We start from the raw sequence: 19,454 nt of genomic DNA, 5'->3' as shown, positions 1-19,454 counted from the left end.
ATCTAATAGGTGAAGTTGCTTTATTTTATTGTGAATGATTGGGGTTGTAAATTGCATTCTGATCAGCTGGCTCTTGAGACTAGATTATAACTCCTTGGAACCAGTCAATGGTAAGGAGGGACTGCTTCAAGTTAATAAAAGAGAGCCCACATGCTTCCATTCCTTGTACTTGCTTGCTGTAATGCCTATAAAACTATCTCATGAGTACCCATTTTCTCAAGGATGAAAAAAGAGAATCTTTGCCACATGAACGCTAAGTTCAAGATTCTTTTGAGTTGGTGCTTGTTCTTTTTACTTTCAGTCTTGGTATCATAAGTCAGAAGAGTGGCAAGGACTTGAGGGTTAAGTGACTTGCCCAGGATCACATAACTAGTCTCACGCTCCAGGCATGGCTCTCTATCCATTGATCCATCTAGCTGCCCATTAAGGGCAATGACAAGGTAGATATTTAAGCCAGGTCAGGGCAGCAAGGTGGTTCAGTGGAGAGTGTGTCAAGCCTGGAGATGGGAGATCCTGGGTCCAAACCTGGCCACAGATACTTTCCAATTGTATGACCCTGGGCAAGTCACTTAATCCCCATTGCTTAGTCCTTACCACTTTTCTGCTTTAGAACTGATACTTAGTATTGATTCAAAGATAGGTTAGGGTTTTAGGGGGAAAAAATAAATTATTCAAGCCATATCTAAGATTTAAACCAAGGTCCTCTGACTCCAAATGCAATCCTTTTTCTACCACATCATGCATTGTACTGCGAGTACCTTTTTCTTGCCCTATCTAAATGGAGGACAGGGATGTATTGTATGTATTATCATTCATCCTGTACAGCACAAGGTTTGTTAAATACCTGTTTCTGGATACTTACAACAAATGTTTATAGATATTTAATAATGGTCCCTAATAAATGTCTATGGACACTTCTTAGAGGTCCTTTGTGAATGAATGTATTTATTACTGACCTCAAATACATGGAAGAGAACCACTAACCATCACTTGCTTTTGTTGGAGACCTGGGGTGGTCTTAGACCCATACTAAACATGCCTCTAACAAGGCTAAGCTGGAGCAGTAGTTACAACCTTGGTAAAGGCTGAATAGTTCAATTCTTCCTAGTGACAGAGGCAGGTCTCTGTCTCGAAGAGGAAGAGGGAGGGGAAGTAATTCTGCAGTAATTTCTCAGTAAAAATAGATAAAGGTCAATTAGATCAAGAATACCAAGACTGTGGGAATGAAAGGCAGGGCCACTGATGCACCCCATTTGTTGAATTAAAAAAGCCCCACATGAGGAGCTCTAGTTCCTCTCTGGTGTTTGAAGAGCAGGCCCCATGGGAAACCCAAAAGGCAGGGAATCTGCTCAGCTGAGTTGGTGCATAGCCTTGTTGGATATCCTTCCTCTGCCACAGCTAATTAAACCTCTTTTTGCTAGTTATTTAAACTACCAGTGTATCATCTCATTCTAGCCTTGAATTTAAGCTACAAGGAGACTAGCCTGGATAGGTCTATCCTGCAACAGTACATGCACAGTGCTTTGCAAACCTGAAAACATAATATGTCAGTTATTCTGATATATGTCTTTGTCTTATCTCCCTTACGAAATTGTAAGTTCTTCAGGGAAGCAGGGCCGATTTATCTTTGTAGTTCCCTTAAGACCACTTACAAATATTAAGGAATTTAATTTTCTTTTCAGTGTTGAATGAATAAGAGCACCGAGCTGGAGGGAATGAGAGGGCAGGAGTGAAGAACCAGGCAGTTCCCAACATCTAAAGTCTAATTCACAGAATTGTTCTGAGTGGAGTTCCTGGAATGCCCAGTCTTTTCCCATTATCTTTCTACTCCCCATAGCTGGGGATGTTGATCCCTACCTGCAGGTTTAACCCCAGGAGATATATGAAATCCACAAATTGGATGGGTTTTAGCATTTTAGCCTGTTGCTGGTTCTCCTGTGACTGTAGACAAATTCAACAACATCATATTCTATATATTAAACATGTATCAAACACTTAGATTTGGAAATTCAGTGGTCACTTAGTAGAGAACAGTTTCAATAGAGCAATATAGATGACTAGAGTGGGTTGAGTGAATAGGTGATGAGAAAGTAGAAGCAAGCTATGAAGATGACTTTCTAGCAGTTTAAATAGTGATAGTGAAGAAAGAAAGACTGCCTGGGTGCTTTGTGACCTGGTATCCAATGTTTTTTCAGGGGAAAGTTAATCTCTGTCTTAACTATTTTCTCTTCTCCTCTCTCTCCATCTCTCTCTGTCTCTCTGTCTCTCCTTTTTTTCTCCTCTTTCCCTTCCTCCCTTCCTTCTTTCTCTTTCTCTTTCTTGTTTTCTTTCCTTTTCTTTCTTGTTTTCTTTCCATTTCTTTCTTTCTTTCTTTCTTTCTTTCTCTCTTTTTCTTCTTTCCTTTTCTTTCCTTTCTTTTCTTTTTCTTCCTTTGTTCCTTCCTTCCTTCCTTTCCTTCCTTCCTTTCCTTTCTTCCTATCCACTGAGCCACCTAGCTGCCCCCTATCTGGACTATTCTGATAGCCTAATGGTAGGTCCACCTGCCTCAAGTCTCTCCACATCCCAATCCATCCTCCATTCACTCATCAAAGTGATTTTCCTAAATGCATTTTCTAAAACCTAAATGGACCTACGATGTCAATTCTCTAATCAATAAATTCCAGTGATTCCATATTACCTCCAGGATCAAATACAAAATCTCTGCTTGGCATTCAAGGCACTTCATAACAGCCCTACTCCTATCTTTCTTATAGTTTTCTCCCAAAAATATATTCCTCAATGCAATGACACTGGCCTCCTGGCTAATCCGAGAACAAGACACTACGCCTCTTTTTTCAGCATTTTCTCTAGCTGTCACCCCTGCCTGCAAAGTTTTTCCTCATCATCTCTACCTATAGCCTTCCCTCTGCTAATTATTTCTTATTTATTCTGTATATAGTTTACTTGTACATATTTATTTACTTGTCTTCCTTGAGGGCAAAGCCTGTACTTGTCTCATGAGGGTCTTTGTTTGTATCCCCATTGCTTAGCACAGTACAGTGTTTGGCATACAGTGGACACTTAATAAATACTTTTTTGACTAAATTTAATCCAGAGGAGCAAGAGGAGAAGGATAGTGATTTAAAGACAACAGGTATCAAATTAATGTATGTTTGAAAGCCACCAATTAGACTAAATGAATTAATAGGTTCTGTGTGACCCAGCCCTATCCCTCTGCTTGTTCTCCAGTTTCTCAGACTAGATTCCTATCTTATTCTCTCAGTCAACAACTCGGTTCCCTCACAGCCAAGTTTTGTCTTTTATTTCCTCCAGTCCTCCCCCAGACTGAATCTGAATTCCTTGCAAGTGAGTACCAATTCCCTGCTGCTAAGACTCTTTGATCACCTGCCTCTCTAGATGACCTGCATACCATTTGTGGCCAGACACCTATGTCAGTCACCTACCAAGACATCTAACTTTTGGCCCTTGCTGAATTGCCTGTCAACAGGTGCTTCCTTGTATTAATTTCTTTTTTAAGATATAATATAATTCCATCTTAGAATCAATAATAATATATTGGTTCCAAGGCAGAAAAGTGGTAAGGGGTAGGCAATGGAGGTTATGTGACTTGCCCAGGGTCACACAGTTAGAAAGAGTCTGAGGTCAGATTTGAACCCAGAACCTCTGTCTGGCTTCATCCACTGAGCCTTCTAGCTGCTTCCCTCCCACCTCCCCCACCATATTAACTTCTTATTATATTTATGTTATATATATTTCCTATTATAGCAGGTGTGTCTAATGATAAGAACAAAAATAATAGCTGAAATTTATTTAGCATTCTGAAGTCTACTTCATGAACAATATTTCATTTCTCTCTCACAATGAGCCTGGGAGGTGGGTACCATAGGTATTATTCTCCCCACTTTACAGATGAGAAAATTGAGGTTCACAGGGGGTTAAGTGATTTGTCCACAGTCACATATCTAGTAGAAGTAAATTCAAACCCAAGGCTCTTTTCATACTATGTAGTCTAGTTTGGCCTGGCCACTGTCTTTTTGCCTTTGCCCTTATTTTGACAGTCTTCATTTTTGATCACATTGATGAGAAAATATTTTACTCTTTCAAACCCGTGCTATACCAGAAAACTTCTATCTTTAACTTGAGCAGCTCATTTATTTCTACAGAATTATGGCAATTCTTTGTATAGACTTATAAATACAACTGATATATATGTATTATTTTTTAAACCCTTACTTCTGTCTTAGAAATGAGAGTAAGTATTGATTCTAAGGCCACATAGCTAGGAAGTGTCTGAGAACCAGATCTGAACCTAGGACATCCCATCTCCAGGCCTGGTTCGCTATCCACTGAGCTACCTAGCTGCCTAGTACATTCTTTTTTTTTAATTCAGTAATATTTTTCCTAGTTACTTGTAAAAACTATTTTAAAAATTCATTTTATAACATTTTGAATTTCAAATTCTCTTCCTCCCTCTACTCCCCACTTCCTGATGATAAGCCATTTTATATAGGTTACCCATGTACTATTGTACAAAACATAGTTATGTATTCGTTATATTGTGGGAAAAGATATTTATAAAAAAAAAGATGAAGAAAATAAAGTGAAAAAATGATATGCTTCTATCTGCATTCAGACTCCATCAGTTCTTTCTCTGGAGGTGGATAGCATACATTTTTTTATGCCACCATTCTACTTCTTAAAACACTCCTTTTGTAAGGATATTAAAGTAAAACATCATTTACTTTATTTATGTTTTTAGTTAAAAAAATTTTTTTAACCTTTACCTTCCATCTTAGAATCAATACTATGTATGGGTTTCAAGGCAGAAGAGTGGTAAGGGCTAGACAATGGGGGTTAAGTGACTTGCTCAGGGTCACACAGCTAGGAAGTATCTAAGGCCAGATTTGAATCTAGGACATCCCATCTCTGGGTCTGACTCTCATCCACTGAGCCACCTACCTGTTCCCAAACATCATTTACTTTAAAAGGAGTCTTCACAAATTCTTTTTGCTTATCAATGTCACACTTTACACACAACATCTTCCTGGGATATGTTACCTGAATTGTTGGTCTCGTTTTTTTGCAACAAAATGCTCTCTCTCTTTTTCTCTTTCTTCTCTTAATCTTCGAGTTTTCTGCAAAATCTCATCACATCGAATACTTTTTGTGACTTCACCTGCTTGAATTTCCATCAAATACTGATTTTCTTCAGCTTCCAGGAGATCCCGGAGCCTGAAACAAATAAAAAAGAGATGGGAGTCTAAATTGCTGTGTCAAAAGGCAGCAGCCCACTGACTTATTACTTAATTGTCATCTGTTCTTAGAGTTATATCTTGTCTTAAATTTTGTAAATAGAAAAGAAAATTGAAAAGAAAATTCATCATTTCATTCAAACTACATGCCACATTACCTTTCCTAAAAAGATGAAGCTGCTTAATCATTTCAATCATGTCTTATTCTTTGTGACTATTTGCAGGTTTTTTGACAAAGATACTGTAACACTTTGCCATTTCCTTCTCTAACTCATTTTACAGATAGGAAATTGAGGCCAATGGGGTTCAATGACTTGCCCAGGGTCACATACCTAGTAAGTGTCTGAGGTGGACATAGTAAATTAATAATAAAGGCCTGCTGAATTTAATTGATTCATGAAAGATGCCTTAAGAACTAGTCTTCCACAATCTGAAGTTATACAAGACAAGTCACTAAATTTTTCATTATGTTTTGACCTAGTGATCCCATTCTCTCTAAAAGAGAAAGGCCTTATATATAACAAAAATACCTAAAGCAGCACTTTTTTGTTAGCCCCAAACTGGAAATCAACTAAGGGTGCATAATTTGGGGGGATGGCTGGACAAAATGCAGTATATAATTAAATGGAATATGTGATCATGTCATAAAAGTTTTAAAAATGAAGAATTCAAAGACACATGAAAAGATCTATGTGAACTGATCCTGCGGAAAAATATGAAATCAGAAACACAATGTACTGAATGATTATAATAATATAAAAGAAAACAACATAAAGGCAATCCACCCAGATTAATTGCAAAGATCAGTCCTAGAACAGACAATATAACACATGATTCTACCCTTGGTGAAGAAAAAGATCACAGATGTTGAATGCTTTATATACTTCAGATATCATTTTACTTAACTGCTTTCCATGGTCATAAATATGGAAAAATACAAACGAAGAAGGCTATACATTGGAATACTGAAGTACAAAAAAACAAAAGGCATCGATAAAACTTTTTAAAGATGTCTTCTATATTTCCATGTTTCAAAACAGTTTGAAATGATCATTTATGATCAGGCTGATAGTATATTTGATTAACAAGTTAAAATCTAAAATGAATATTTAGCAAAAGCATTAAAATAAATGTCAATTAGTGAAAATAACTTTGTTCACAACCTGGAAAGAGAACTGATATAAAACAGGTTATCATGGTTGAAATTGGTAGCCAGAGGCAATAATTCATTTTGTGAGATTTGATTTCCAAACTATGATCTTTGTTCCGCAGTATTGCTGCATAACTGTTTAGCAGAAAAATTAAGGAATTTTTTTCCCCTTTAGGCAAATTGTGGGTTTTAACATACAGTATGCTCCCACAGATTTGGGAAATTACCTTTTTCTTCTTTCTTCAACATTTATCAAAAATCCTTGCATAGCATCTTCCACTTTTCTCTGCACAAGGTTGTTGATATATTTTTTGTCTATGTGCACATCCCACTGAGAACCCAAGCAAAACTTTTCATGCTCTTTAATGGCAGCTTCAATCATCTCTTTCTTAAAAGCATTGTGTCTAATTTTACGGAGCTGTTTCTCAGCAATTTGCTCACTAGGTTGCTTGGCCCTCTACAAAGAAAACCAGTCAGTTAATAATGTAGTATGACAAACATAATTTCAATTAATCACGACCTTAACCCAATACTCACAGTGGCGAGTCAATATATATTTAAAAGTTAGGATATCATGGCTAACGTGCTCTTTGTGGTGGCAAAAAAATTGGAAAACGAGGGTATGCCCTTCAATTGGGGAATGGCTGAACAAACTGTGGTATCTGTTGGTGATGGAATATTATTATGCTCAAAGGAGTAATGAGCTGGAAGAATTCCATGCAAACTGGAACAACCTCCAGGAATTGATGCAGAGTGAAAGGAGGAGAACCAGAAGAACCATATACATTCGGTACAATCCAATGTAAAGGACTTCTCTACTAGCAGCAATGCAATGATCCAGGATGACTTGAAGAGGCTTATGAGAAAGAATGCTATCCACATTCAGAGGAAGAACTCTGGGAGAGGAAAAAAAAACAACTGCTTGATCACATGGGTTGATGGAGAAATGATTGGTGATATTGACTCTAAATGATCACCCGTGAGGTCTTTAATAAGGAAGCTACTAAATGCTTAACCATAAGAACCTATATTGTCCCCTTGTGGGTATAATCTGAAATGAACAAAAAGTTGCACTGAAAAGTTTCAGAAAATTTGAATGAGGACCCGGAAAAAAGGTTAATACACACCCTTCTGGCCACTCACGAGTATCCTGTTGATTTCTGTAACCCAGATGAGACCTGAGGCCATGCATTGATAAATGAGAGCACAATCAAAAAAATCAGTCATTGAGCATTTATTGAGTTCCTACTATGTGCCAGGGATTCTGCTGAACTCTGGAGATACAAAGACAAAAGTCAAACAATTCCTTTCCTCAAGGAGCTTACATTCAATGTGGGAGACAGTACAAACACATATAAATGCATACACAATACATACAAAATTAAAACAAGTTTTATTTATTTTTTAAATTTAATATTTTATTTTCCCAATTTCCTGGGAATAACATCTTTATTTATAACAATCTTTTACATGTTTTCTGAAATTTTAATATGCAAAATATCTCCTTCCCTCCCCTCTCCCTTCCCTGAAAAAGTAAGCAATTTACTCTGGGTTATACAGGTATGATCTTGGAAAACATATTTCCTTATTGGTCATGTTGTGAGAGAATAAACATATAAAACCTAAATCCAACACAAAGTGAAAAAATAGTATGCTCTGCTCTGCATTTGTACTCCTCTTTAGTTTGTTCTCTGGATGTGTATGGGCAAAGTTTACCCTCCCCCCTTTCCTGGGGTCAAGAGAGTGATGTCATCTCCTGTCAATTCCTTGACCTGGAGGCAAGGATAGAATGGCAGTCAGAAACATGCAGCAATAGTCAAAAGATTATGAATCAGGGGGCAGGGCCGATGTCTCCTGCACTGCCCCTTGGACTGCCCCCCACCCCACCGCCAGGCAGCCCAGGAAAAATACAAAGCCATAATTGGCTCCTGAGGAGTGAATGGTGAGAGTTAGTGGGTAGAGGAAAGGTTTGGTAAACTGAGGTAAAAACTACCTTGTTTCTCTTCTCTTCCAGTTTTGTTACTTGCTGGACTTCTGGATAAATGTGACTAGGGGGCCCTAATGGTGGCCACAGAATAGCGAGCTAAATGGAGCAGAAAGGAAACTATATCGCTCTCCTATTTTTCCATCTTTCCCCCCTACTACTTATTAATTAATAAAATTATTAATTTATGGTCAGTCTCATAATTTTCCCTCTTACAGATGTAAACAGCATTCTTTGTCTAAAGTTCTTCAGAATTGTCTTGGATCACTGTATTGCTCAGAATAGCTAAATCTTTTACAGCTGATCATTGTACAACATTGTTATTATTTGTACAATGTTCTCCTGGTTCTGCTCGTTTCAATCTGCATCAATTCATGTAGGTCTTATATGTTTTTTCTAAGATCAGTCTGATCAACATTTCTTATAGTGGCAATAGTATTCCATCACAATCATATACTATAGTTTGGTTCAACCACTCTCCAATTAATGGACATCCCCATAATTTCCAATTCTTTGCCACCACTGAAAGGAGCTGCTATACTCCTACTAACTGTCTTAATAATGATAAAATTTTTAGAGTTACAAGTATCATCATTCCATATAGTAATGTAAACAATTTGATCTTACTGAGTCCCTTAAGTTTTTTTCTTTCCCGTTTGACTTTTTATATTTATCAAGTCCTATATTTGGATATTAAATTTTCTGTTCAATATGATTTTCTGATCAGGAATGCTCAGAAATCCTCTATTTCATTAAATGACCATCTCCTCCCCTCCCAACAGGATACACTAAATTTTCCTGGGTAAATGATTTTGGTTGTAAACCCATTTCCTTTGCTTTCTGGAATATCATATTCCAAGCCCTCCTATGTTTTAATGAAAAGCTGCTAAGTCCTATATAATCCTGACTGTGGCTCCATGATATTTAAGTTGTTTTATTCTGGATATTTGTAGTATCTTCTCCTTAGATTAGGAGTTCTGGAACTAGGCTATATTATTACTATGAGTTTTCCTTTGGAGATATCTTTTAGGAGGTGATTTTTGGATTCTTTCAATTTCAGAGGTAAAATATTCTCTGGTTCAAGAATATCAGAGCAATCAGGCAGGGAGAAGATGGATGGAGAGAGAGAATCTGAGTCAAAAAATGTCAGGAAACAATCATCAAAAAGTGTTTCTACATGTAATTGAAAAAAGAAAATTTATTTAAAAAAGAAGAATATCCAGGCAATTTTCTTTGATAACTTCTTTTAATATGATGCTTAGACATTTTTAAAAATTTGTCATGGCTTTCAGGTAGTCCAATAATTTTAAAATACTCTTCTGAATCTATTTTCCATTTCAGTTGTTTTTTTTCCAACAAGATATTTCATATTTTCTTCTATTTTTCATTCTTTTGAGTTTATTTTATTGTTTCTTGATGTCTCATGAAGCCATTAGCTTCCACTTGCCCAAATATAAATTTTAAGAAATTATTTTCTTCAGTGAAATTTTGAACCTCCTATTTCATTTGGTGAATTCTATTTCAGAAGTTCTTTTCTTCACTGGTTTTTGTACTTCCTTTACTATTTGGCCAATTCTGCTTTTAAAGGTGTTGTTTTCTTTTGCATCACTTTTGTTTCTTTTCCTCATTTTGCCTTTTCCTCAATTATTTGATTTTTTAAAATCCTTTTTGGAGCTCTTTCAGAGCATGAGACCAATTCCCATTTTTCTTTGAAGTTTTGCATGTAGCTGCTTTGATCTCAGTGTCACCCTCTGAATTTTTGCTTTGCTCTACTTTATCTCCATGATAATTTTCTAGGGTTAGGTGATTTTTGTTCATCTTTCCTCATTTTCCCAGTCTTTTTCTTGACTTTTTATCTTAAAGGTGGGCTCTGTTCCAAAGTAGACAGGGCAACTCTTTTAAACTTCAGTATTTTCTTGCTAATACCTTCAGATCAGTTCTGCATATCTGTAAGTTTCAATTCTTCCAAGGTGATATGATGATGTGGCCTGTGGGCTGAGAGCTCTGGAAGCTGCCTCCCATGGCTAATTCAGTCTCCCTTAGGGGCTATTGTTGGTTTTGAAGGCCAGGCATACCACTGGGGCCTAGGGCTCACCACAGTTTGTACTGGCACTCAGGGCCTCAGCAAGGGCCTTACCATAGGCTTGTACCAGCTAGGTGCACTGGGGGTTGCAATGGGGCTTGGATCTTCCAAGAGTGAACAGGTGGAGGGTGTGCTCAGCTGGTAGCTTAGACAAGGTATTGAGGTCTCAGTGCTGGTCTATGCTGTTGGTGCAGCCTTGTTGTAGACTGAGCTCCCCTCAGTGAAAGTGAACTTCTCTTCCAAGTTGCCTTCTTCAGGAAAATTGCCTCAAGCATCCCTTCGTTGGTTCTGCCACTCTAGTATTTATTTCAAAGCTTTAAGGTTGGTTGGAAGGGATTTTCAGAAGGATTCGGTTATTCCTATCTTTATTCCATTATCTTGGTCCTAGGATGATATGGTAATTTTATGAAGGCGGGTATTAGTAAATTAGGAAATCAGGAAGCACTTAATAGAGGAGTTGGTATTTGTCCCAAACTTCAATGAAATGAAGAATTCCAAGAGGCATAAGTGTGGGAAGAGTGTGTTCCAGGCATAGGGAACAGCCAGACAGGAGATAGCATTTCTTGTATGTAGAATAGGCAGTAGGCCAGTTTAGTGCAACCAAAAAGAGTGAGAATAGAGATACATATGAAGAGAGTAATATACAGAAAGATCAGAAATGCAGAAAGGGACCAAACGGTTAAGAGAGAGAAGACTAAAACAGAAGAATTTATATTGAATTCTGGAGGCAATAGAGAGCCATTAGAGTTTATTAGGGGAGGGCAGAGAAGACAAACATCTATTCAGTGCCTATTATGTGCTAGATACCTTATGAATATTTTCTCATCTAACATGATCAGATCTGTACATTAAGAAAATTGCTTTGGGAACTGTGTGGAGGATCAACTTCAGTGAAGAAAAGTCTATAGCAGGAAGATCAAATAGCAGAGTATTGAAATAGTATAGGTATGAGGTAGAGAGGGCCTGAATTAAAGTGATGGCTATATAAATATAGAGGCGGGGAGATACGAGATATTGTGGGAAAAGAAACAATGAGACATCAAATAATAGCAACTGGATACATGATTGTGAGTGATAACAGAAGTCAAGGATGCCACCAAGGTTGTGAACCTGAGTAACTGTAAGCATAGTGATGTCCTTGACAGTAATAGGGAAGTTTGGAAGAAGTGTGGGTTTTAGGTGAAATGATAATGAATTGTTTCAGACTTGTTTAACTTGAGTTGCTTACCAGACACAGAAAAGTCCAACTGGTGATGCAGGAATAGTGTTCAGGAGAGAGACTATTATTAGGAATCTGGTTTCAAATATTTCCTGGATGTGAGATCTTGGGCAAGTCACTTAACTCCCACTGCTTAGTCCAGTTATGGGTAACCTTTTGAGCTTGGTGCATCAAAATTCGTCAAAAAACCAAGCATAATTCAGGTGGTGTGTCACTTTGAGAAAAAAACCATAATTTCACAATATCTATAGTTTAAATAACAAAAATGTATAATTGTAATATATAACTGTAGTTAATAAATAAAAAACTAATTATTTAACTTACCTGCTTAGTGACTTCTTTGTTCATCTGTCAGTTGGTTCCTTTTGTTGGTCTTGATATTACTTAACTTCTGTGAGGTGCCATGAACTAACATATGTGAGGGGAAGGGGGAATTCTTTAACTAACCTGCCTATTAGTGACTTTTTTGTTGCTGAATTTCATTGGCTAATGAAAATTCATTTAGCTGCTAAATCTTCAATTGAAGATTGGTATTTTGTACACTTCAAACCCAAGCAAACACTACTAACTTCATCTATCAATCTGTTTCTTTTGTTGATTTTGATATTATTTAACACTGAAAATAAGGTCTCACAAAAGTATGTTGAGGGAAAAATTGTGAGTAAAGCCATTGCTATATTTTTCAGGGTACTAAAAGTGTCTGGTAAATGGTTCCAGGCACTCCAAATTTCCTGTTCATAGTGGCACTCCTCTTGATTCTCCAGGCGGCACCTTTCCAAATTTTCAAGCTTTGACCTCAAGTCGACAAACACCTGAGACCAGATGCTGTCTTGAAATTCTTCTGAAATTCTTGCACCTCCAAATCATCAATCTGCATCCATTGGAAATCATTTAATTCCAAACTACTGTAGACTACTACATCAGGATACTTAATTATTTTCATGGTCTGTTCTAGGCTTCTAAATTGATTAAATCTATTTCTGAACTGGTCAAGTAATGAATCTAAAACATGCTGGTACTTTATATGCAAGGGTTCCATTTCATTTTGTACAGCTGCACTGGCCTTCTCAAAATACTTTGTTACTCGAGGAAAATACTTATAAGTTTTAGTTTCTATATCTCACTTGAAAATTTTAAGTTTACTTTCAAAAGCTTTTATGTATCCAAACATAACATCAATACTTTTGCCAAAACCTTGTAACTTTAAATTCAGTTCATTAAGAGAGATCTGTAAAAAACATCAGGGTGTTGACCCACTTATCATCATTGAGCTGAGGAAAGTTTCCCGGATCCTTATCCTCAAGAAATACCTTAATTTCTTCAAAGCACTCCACAAAGTGCTCAAGAATTTTAGCTCAGCTCAGCCATCTTACATTATTGTACATCAACTGTCCACTGTAGGTGGAATCAACCTCCAGTAAAAGTGCAGAAAATTCTCACTTGTGAAGGAGGCGAGCAGCTATTAAATTAAGTATTTTTGTAACAACTGACATGAAGTTGTTTAAGTCAGTGAACCCTACCTTGACACATAAAACCTCCTGATGGATGATGCAATGAAAAGGCACAATCAGATGTCCAATATCTTCCATAAACAATTTGACATATCCGACTTTTTTTCCCCCACCATGTTTGGTGCCCCATCTGTTGTTACTGACATAGCTTTAGAGATATCAATGCTTAGATTACAGAATATTTGTATAACAACCTTACATATTTCACTTCCTGATGTACTTGTTGGCACTGATATGAAATTTATCAACTCTTCTCTCATTGTGAGACCATCAGAATATCAACCAATAATGGCCAACTGAGCCTATGATGTGATATCAGTAGTTTCATCAAGAGAGATAAAAAAAAAAATTACAATTATTTCTGTCTCTCTTTAATTGATGTTGTATGTTTGTGTTCAGTCTCATTATTCGGTCTACTGCGTGCTAACTCAGATATTCTGTTAATAATTACATCTTTATTCTGCATATCCTGAAATAGAACTGGTGCACATCTTAGGAGAGTTTCTTTAATAAATTCTCCTTCACTGAGTGTTTTTCCATGCTGAGCTATGGAGTGAGCAATGCTCAAACTTGCAGATGTTAAATTTGTAGAGCCTTTCACTAATTTAAGGATGGAAGGCTTTTATAAAGGTGTAGGGGCATGAAATGTATTCCTTCCTTTCATCCTCACTTTTTTTTCAAGGGTTGAGAATGATTAGTTTCAAAATGTCTATTTATATTCCATGTTCTTCTTACTACCATTTCAGTACATATTATATGTACTGAATGGCGAGATGAACTGCCATTTTTTTCTATAATGCCATACGTATCAGTCCATGTCTCTTAAAAGGGTTGGCTACTGCTACTTTGCTTCCTTTACTTAACCTTGGTTTTTTTTTATTTTCTGGATTCTCCATCAGGGAGGTAGTGACAGAAGATAGAATTATACATAGCCTGTTAGCCCTGCAGGCAATTAGGGGTTAACTAGCCTAACTGATCACAAGATGACACATATAACTCTTTTAGGAAAGGGCAGGGTTAATAAACAGAAATAGGGTTTAATAAGGATGCACAACAGTAATAGTGGTGAAATGGAGTCTGCACTATGCTACAAGATGGCGTTCCTTATGTAAATTAAGATGGCTGCCACTATTTCTAATGGCAGGAAATGGCACTTATAGCACAGGCCCTCACCTCTCCCAGCCTCCCCCTGACTTATCTCAGTAATAATGGTCAATTAGAAATCCACAACACCCCAGAACAGTAGATTAGATGATGGTTGCTGTGGTTATGTAGTTGCTGGCAATGGCGATCATAGGGCCCCCAGAGATGCATCCCCTGTTGCATTCTGCTGCTCTCTGCTCCACCGGCCAGAAGTGAGGTCAAAGATCCCAGAACTAGATGCTCTGTGACAGAGTTCTATTATTTTGGCCTACAGACGTCTAGCACAGAGTGCTTACACTATATTACAGTAAATGTTTCATCGTTGGCATGAGGCCTCATACTTTTCTGTATGCAGCCACATGTGGCCGCGTGTCATTGAAAATGGCGCATGCATGGGTTCGCTATCAGAGGCTTAGTCCTTACCACTCTTCTGCCTCAGAACCAATACACAGTACTGATTCAAAGATGGGAGATTCTAAAATAAATAAATTAGGGAGGAACAGAAGGATTTTTGTACTTCTGAGAAAGACCATTTGAAATAATATAAATTAACAAAGTAAACAAATACCACAATTGTGATACTTTTTCCACTTCTACTTAATAGCCTGTGATTAGGAAGGGAGGAGGTAGTGGACTATGGAAATAATCAGGGCTTGGGTTTAGCAAAATGAATGTAGACATGGGACAAGGAATCAAGGGATTTATAAGTGGAAGATAGTATAGAATTTAACTGGCTCACTAAGGTGTCAAAATAAAGAAGACATGAGAATGTTATCAGAGCACAGAGGAAGTGAGGAGAATAGATTGCAAAATACCAAAAGGTGGGACACAGCAGGTTATAGTAAGAATAAATAATGGGTTTGAGAGGAGGAAGACTAGAGAAAGATGGAATAATATGAGATTGTGATCTAATAAAGGAATCAAAGTAGTAAAGCATTTATGATTATTGACAATATCAAAGTTTTGACAACACCATTGTAAAACTGAGGTGAGGAATAGATTATGAAAGTTGAGTAAACTAAGGATCTGTGAGGTTAGAGTTTGTGAGGAAATATCAACACATATAATGAAGTCTCCTAGTATAGATAAGAGTTGGAATGAAGAGAAAGACAGAGCAGAAATTGAACTATTTGAGAAAGGAAGGAGTATGGGACAGTAGACAACAACCCCTAGTATCTGAATTGGGTGAAATCTCTGGATACAATTAACTTCAATGGAGGAGAGGTTGGTGAGAAGAGTCTACAGGGGGTAGTGAGGTACTCCAACTCCCCCTCCAGGACCACTCCATTGGGGAGTATGAAAAGAGGTGACTGGAAAAGACAGTACTGGAAAGGATAACAAGAATGAAGCATCCTCTTGGGAGAGCCCAGTCTCAGTGAGCACCAGAAAATGGAAGGAGCATGAGAAGAAAAACTCTAAAGTAAAGGGAAGTTTGTCAGTTTTAGAAATAAAATTCCAAGGAACATAGTAGAAAGGGAAGGAAGATATGACGTTAGATAGTAATGAAAGTGGAGACAATAGGAGTTGGGAGATGGATCTTCTCTGTAGTAAGCAGGGATTCAGAATCACACAGATGTGGAATTTGCTAACCACTCAAGAAGAATCCAGACAAAAGTACCAATGGATAGAGGAGCTATCCTGATGAGAAGGTTGAGAAGGATATTGTACTGAAGGGGCTTTTATCCTCACTAGCAGAAGCAGCAACAGTGGCAGCACCCTAGTTGGGGCAGCCCTGATTGTTGTTGTTGAGTCACTTTTTAGTAATGTCTGACTTTGTGACCCCATTTGGGGTTTTCTTGGCAAAAATACTGTGGAGTGTTTTGTCATTTCCTTCTCCAGCATATTTGACAGATGAGGAAACAGAGGCAAACAGGACTTAAAGTTACACAACCAGGAAGTGTCTGGAGCCAGATTTAAGGAAGGTGAGTCTTACTGACTCCAGGCCTGGCACTCTATCCACAGCATCACCTAGCTTTACCATTGATCAGATTAGTGGGCCATTAAACTATTGAAACTGTTAACAGCCTATGTGTGCATCTTCACTATACATAAATAAATTGTTCCAAATGACCTGTGCCAGGGAAGTTTACCCTCCCCCTCCTGGGGTCACACAGGTGAGCCTGAATTTGAATGATAAAAAAGGATTAAGAAGGAAGTTTTCCCTCTCTGTCTCTGGCATTCTGGCAAGGAACTTCCATGCTGGGGGTGCTGCTGAAAGATCCACATGGGTAGCTAGATTAGGCCCTTTTCTCTATCTTTCTATCTTTCTTCTTTTACCTATAGAAATAAATTTAATAAACTTCATTAAAATCTAAGGACCAGAGTCCTAATTTAATTAAAACAGTTGGAGACCTTTATGAAGAGCAAAAGAACTTTCAAGATGGGTGAGAAATTCTTTTACAATTCTTTTCCTTCTGAGATTTTCCCCTCCCCACTTCACCCCGGCAAGTCTGAGCAGGGAATCACCCTCCCCCAGGGGAGCCAGCAGCTGTAATTGGCTCTGGCCGCCCCCCCCAACCCCCCTCGCCCAGGCTCTTCACCCCAGTAAGGCTGGCTTCTGCACAGCAGGAGTCTCAGTATCCTCCCCCAGCAAAGCCAGGGGCTGTGATCAGCTCCAGCCCCTGGGCAGGCTTTTCCCCACCCCCACCCCATTTTCCGGTTCTTTGGCCTCCTAGCAAGGGGCTCCAGGATCCTGCTTCAAACAGTGGCTGAGGCCAAGCTTGCTCCTCACTCATAGTCCTGGCCAGCAAGCCCCACCATAGTGGCCGGGTCGCAATCAGGGTCCCAGTTCGGCCCGGTACCAGACCCTGACCCTCCCCCCCACGCCCACCACCTGTGTGGCGCTCTCTGGGAAGAGCTCCAGACTTGCATGGGCCAGACCACCACCACCTACCTGTGGCCTAGGCACCCCAGGTTGTGGCTGGCACACAACAGCCAGTGCACACCGCCAGGGCCCCAACCCTGACTGGGACCACTGAGCTTGCCTCATGCCTATGTGACCCAGACCTCCAACCCCAAACTTCTGTGGTATTTGCCCATGTTCAAAGTTTTCCTTCCCCCCCCCCCCCTGCCCTTTTTTCTTTTTTTGCCCCTCTCTCCCTTCCCAAGTACACGCAAGCTCAGAGTTGTCTTCCTAGCCCCGCCCCCTAGTCCTGGGAGAACCCTGCCCCTTGGCCAAGGAGCCCACAGGCCAGTGCATCACCACCTACTGGCTAACAGTAAAAATGCAGGCAATTAAGGGGTTAAGATGGCGGCAGAGTAAGAAGCAGCTCTTAACCTCTCCTGACCAAAACACACAAAACTCCTCAAGGGGACATAAAAACAAGTCCAGACGAACGGAGGAACCCCACAACAGGGCACAGCGTGGAAGGTACGTGGAATCGAGACATTTCCAAGCTAAAAAGGGCTCTCACTCACTCAATCGCGAGCTGAGCAACCGCCCCACCCCCACCCCCTCCACACTCACCTATAGCTCCGAACCCAGCTAAAAAGAAATAGAGCAAGTTTGGGGCACCCATCGAGTCATCAGCAGCTCCGGGACCTGTTCCTGACAGCAGCAAGACTTAGGACCCCATTAAGTCAAAAAAAGCACGCGAAATCTGAGCGCGCGCGCCGGAGCAGGACGCTGGGCGCGCAGAGTGCCGGCTGAGTAGAGGCGTGGGTGGAGGCAGAACTAAGCCTAAGTGGGGAACCAGTGCAGACGGGTATACGACTGTAGAAGCAGCGCCCTGAGACTTGTAAAGAAACCTCCAGCAGAGGAACAAGCAAGAGGGCCCACCAGGGGGCTTGACCTTGGAAAAAACCAGAATTCAGACCTCAGGAGCCAATAGATTGGGAACAGACACTGAGCCCGAGGATAAAGCTGAGAAGCTGCTGGGCTAATGATGGCTACTCAGCATCAGGAGGTTCAGAAGAGAAAGAATAATAACAAAAAGAAGAAGTCTTTAACACTCGACAGCTTTTACACAGAGAAAATCCAGACAACCGAGCAAACAGAGGAGGAGAACAAACAAGCATCCGGACCCTCCTCAAATAAGGAAAACTCCTCACAAGCTATGGAAGAGTTCAAAACTGAGATTCTGAGGAAAATGGAAGAGATCTGGCAAGAAAATAACAGTTTAAAAGGTAGAATCTTGCAATTGGAAAGTGAGGCTCAGAAATCAAATGAACTGATAAGCAAATTGAACACCAGAAATGACAAGATTGAAAAGGAATACCAAAAGATTATAGCCGAAAACCAAAAGATTATAGCCGATAACCAGTCCCTAAAGGCTAGAGTCGAGCAATTAGAAACCAATGATCTCTCAAGACAACAAGAACAAATAAAACAAAGTCAAAAGACTGAAAAAATAGAAGGAAATATGAAATATCTCAATGAGAGAGTGACAGACCAAGAAAACCGGTCTAGAAGAGACAATTTGAGAATAATTGGTCTTCCAGAAAACCCAGAAATTAATAGAAACCTGGACTCCGTACTAAAAGAAATTATTCAGCAAAATTGCCCTGAAGTCCTACAACAAGAGGGCAATATAGACATCGAAAGGATCCATAGAACACCCACCATATTCGACCCAGAGAAGAAATCGGTTAGAAATATTATTGCCAAATTCAAAAGCTTTCAAGCAAAAGAAAAAATCTTACAAGAAGCCAGAAAGAGACAATTCAAATATCAAGGAGCACCAATCAGGATCACACAGGATCTGGCAGCCTCCACACTAAAAGACCGTAAGGCTTGGAATACAATATTCAGAAAGGCAAGAGAGCTGGGCCTGCAACCACGGATCAACTACCCATCAAAATTGACTATATATTTCCAGGGGAAAGTATGGGCATTCAACAAAATTGAAGAATTCCAGGTATTTGCACAGAAAAGACCAGGGCTGAATGGAAAGTTTGATATCGAACCACAAAAATCGAGAGAAACCTGAAAAGGTAAATAAGTTACAGAGGGAAAAGAAAGAAAACTTGTAATTTTTAAATTTGCCTTTTTAAGGGCCTCAGTGAGATCTAATTATCTGTATTCCTATGTAGAGAAATGTTATGTTTAATTCTCTGTAGTGAACTCTATTCACTATTATAATATTCACTATTATAGTAATCAGAAGAATAATT

The 19,454-nt window shown here is 39.0% G+C and overlaps 1 protein-coding gene across 1 annotated transcript in view; it reads right to left on the bottom strand.

Moving 5' to 3' along the window:
- CFAP53 (cilia and flagella associated protein 53) overlaps window positions 1-17,331 on the bottom strand; it is a 41,721-nt gene extending 24,390 nt beyond the window's left edge. The window contains exons 1-3 of the mRNA XM_044681596.1: window positions 17,176-17,331; window positions 6,630-6,859; window positions 5,059-5,232 (exon numbers count right to left, since the gene is read on the bottom strand). Of these exons, the coding sequence (XP_044537531.1) occupies window positions 5,059-5,232; window positions 6,630-6,859; window positions 17,176-17,331 (560 nt within the window). The remainder of the gene's footprint in view (window positions 1-5,058; window positions 5,233-6,629; window positions 6,860-17,175) is intronic.
- Window positions 17,332-19,454: the final 2,123 nt, after the last annotated feature.

The sequence above is a fragment of the Gracilinanus agilis genome, chromosome 1 (assembly GCF_016433145.1).
Source record: "Gracilinanus agilis isolate LMUSP501 chromosome 1, AgileGrace, whole genome shotgun sequence".
NCBI classification, from domain to species: Eukaryota; Metazoa; Chordata; class Mammalia; order Didelphimorphia; family Didelphidae; genus Gracilinanus; species Gracilinanus agilis.
This window is presented reverse-complemented; position numbering and strand designations above follow the sequence as displayed.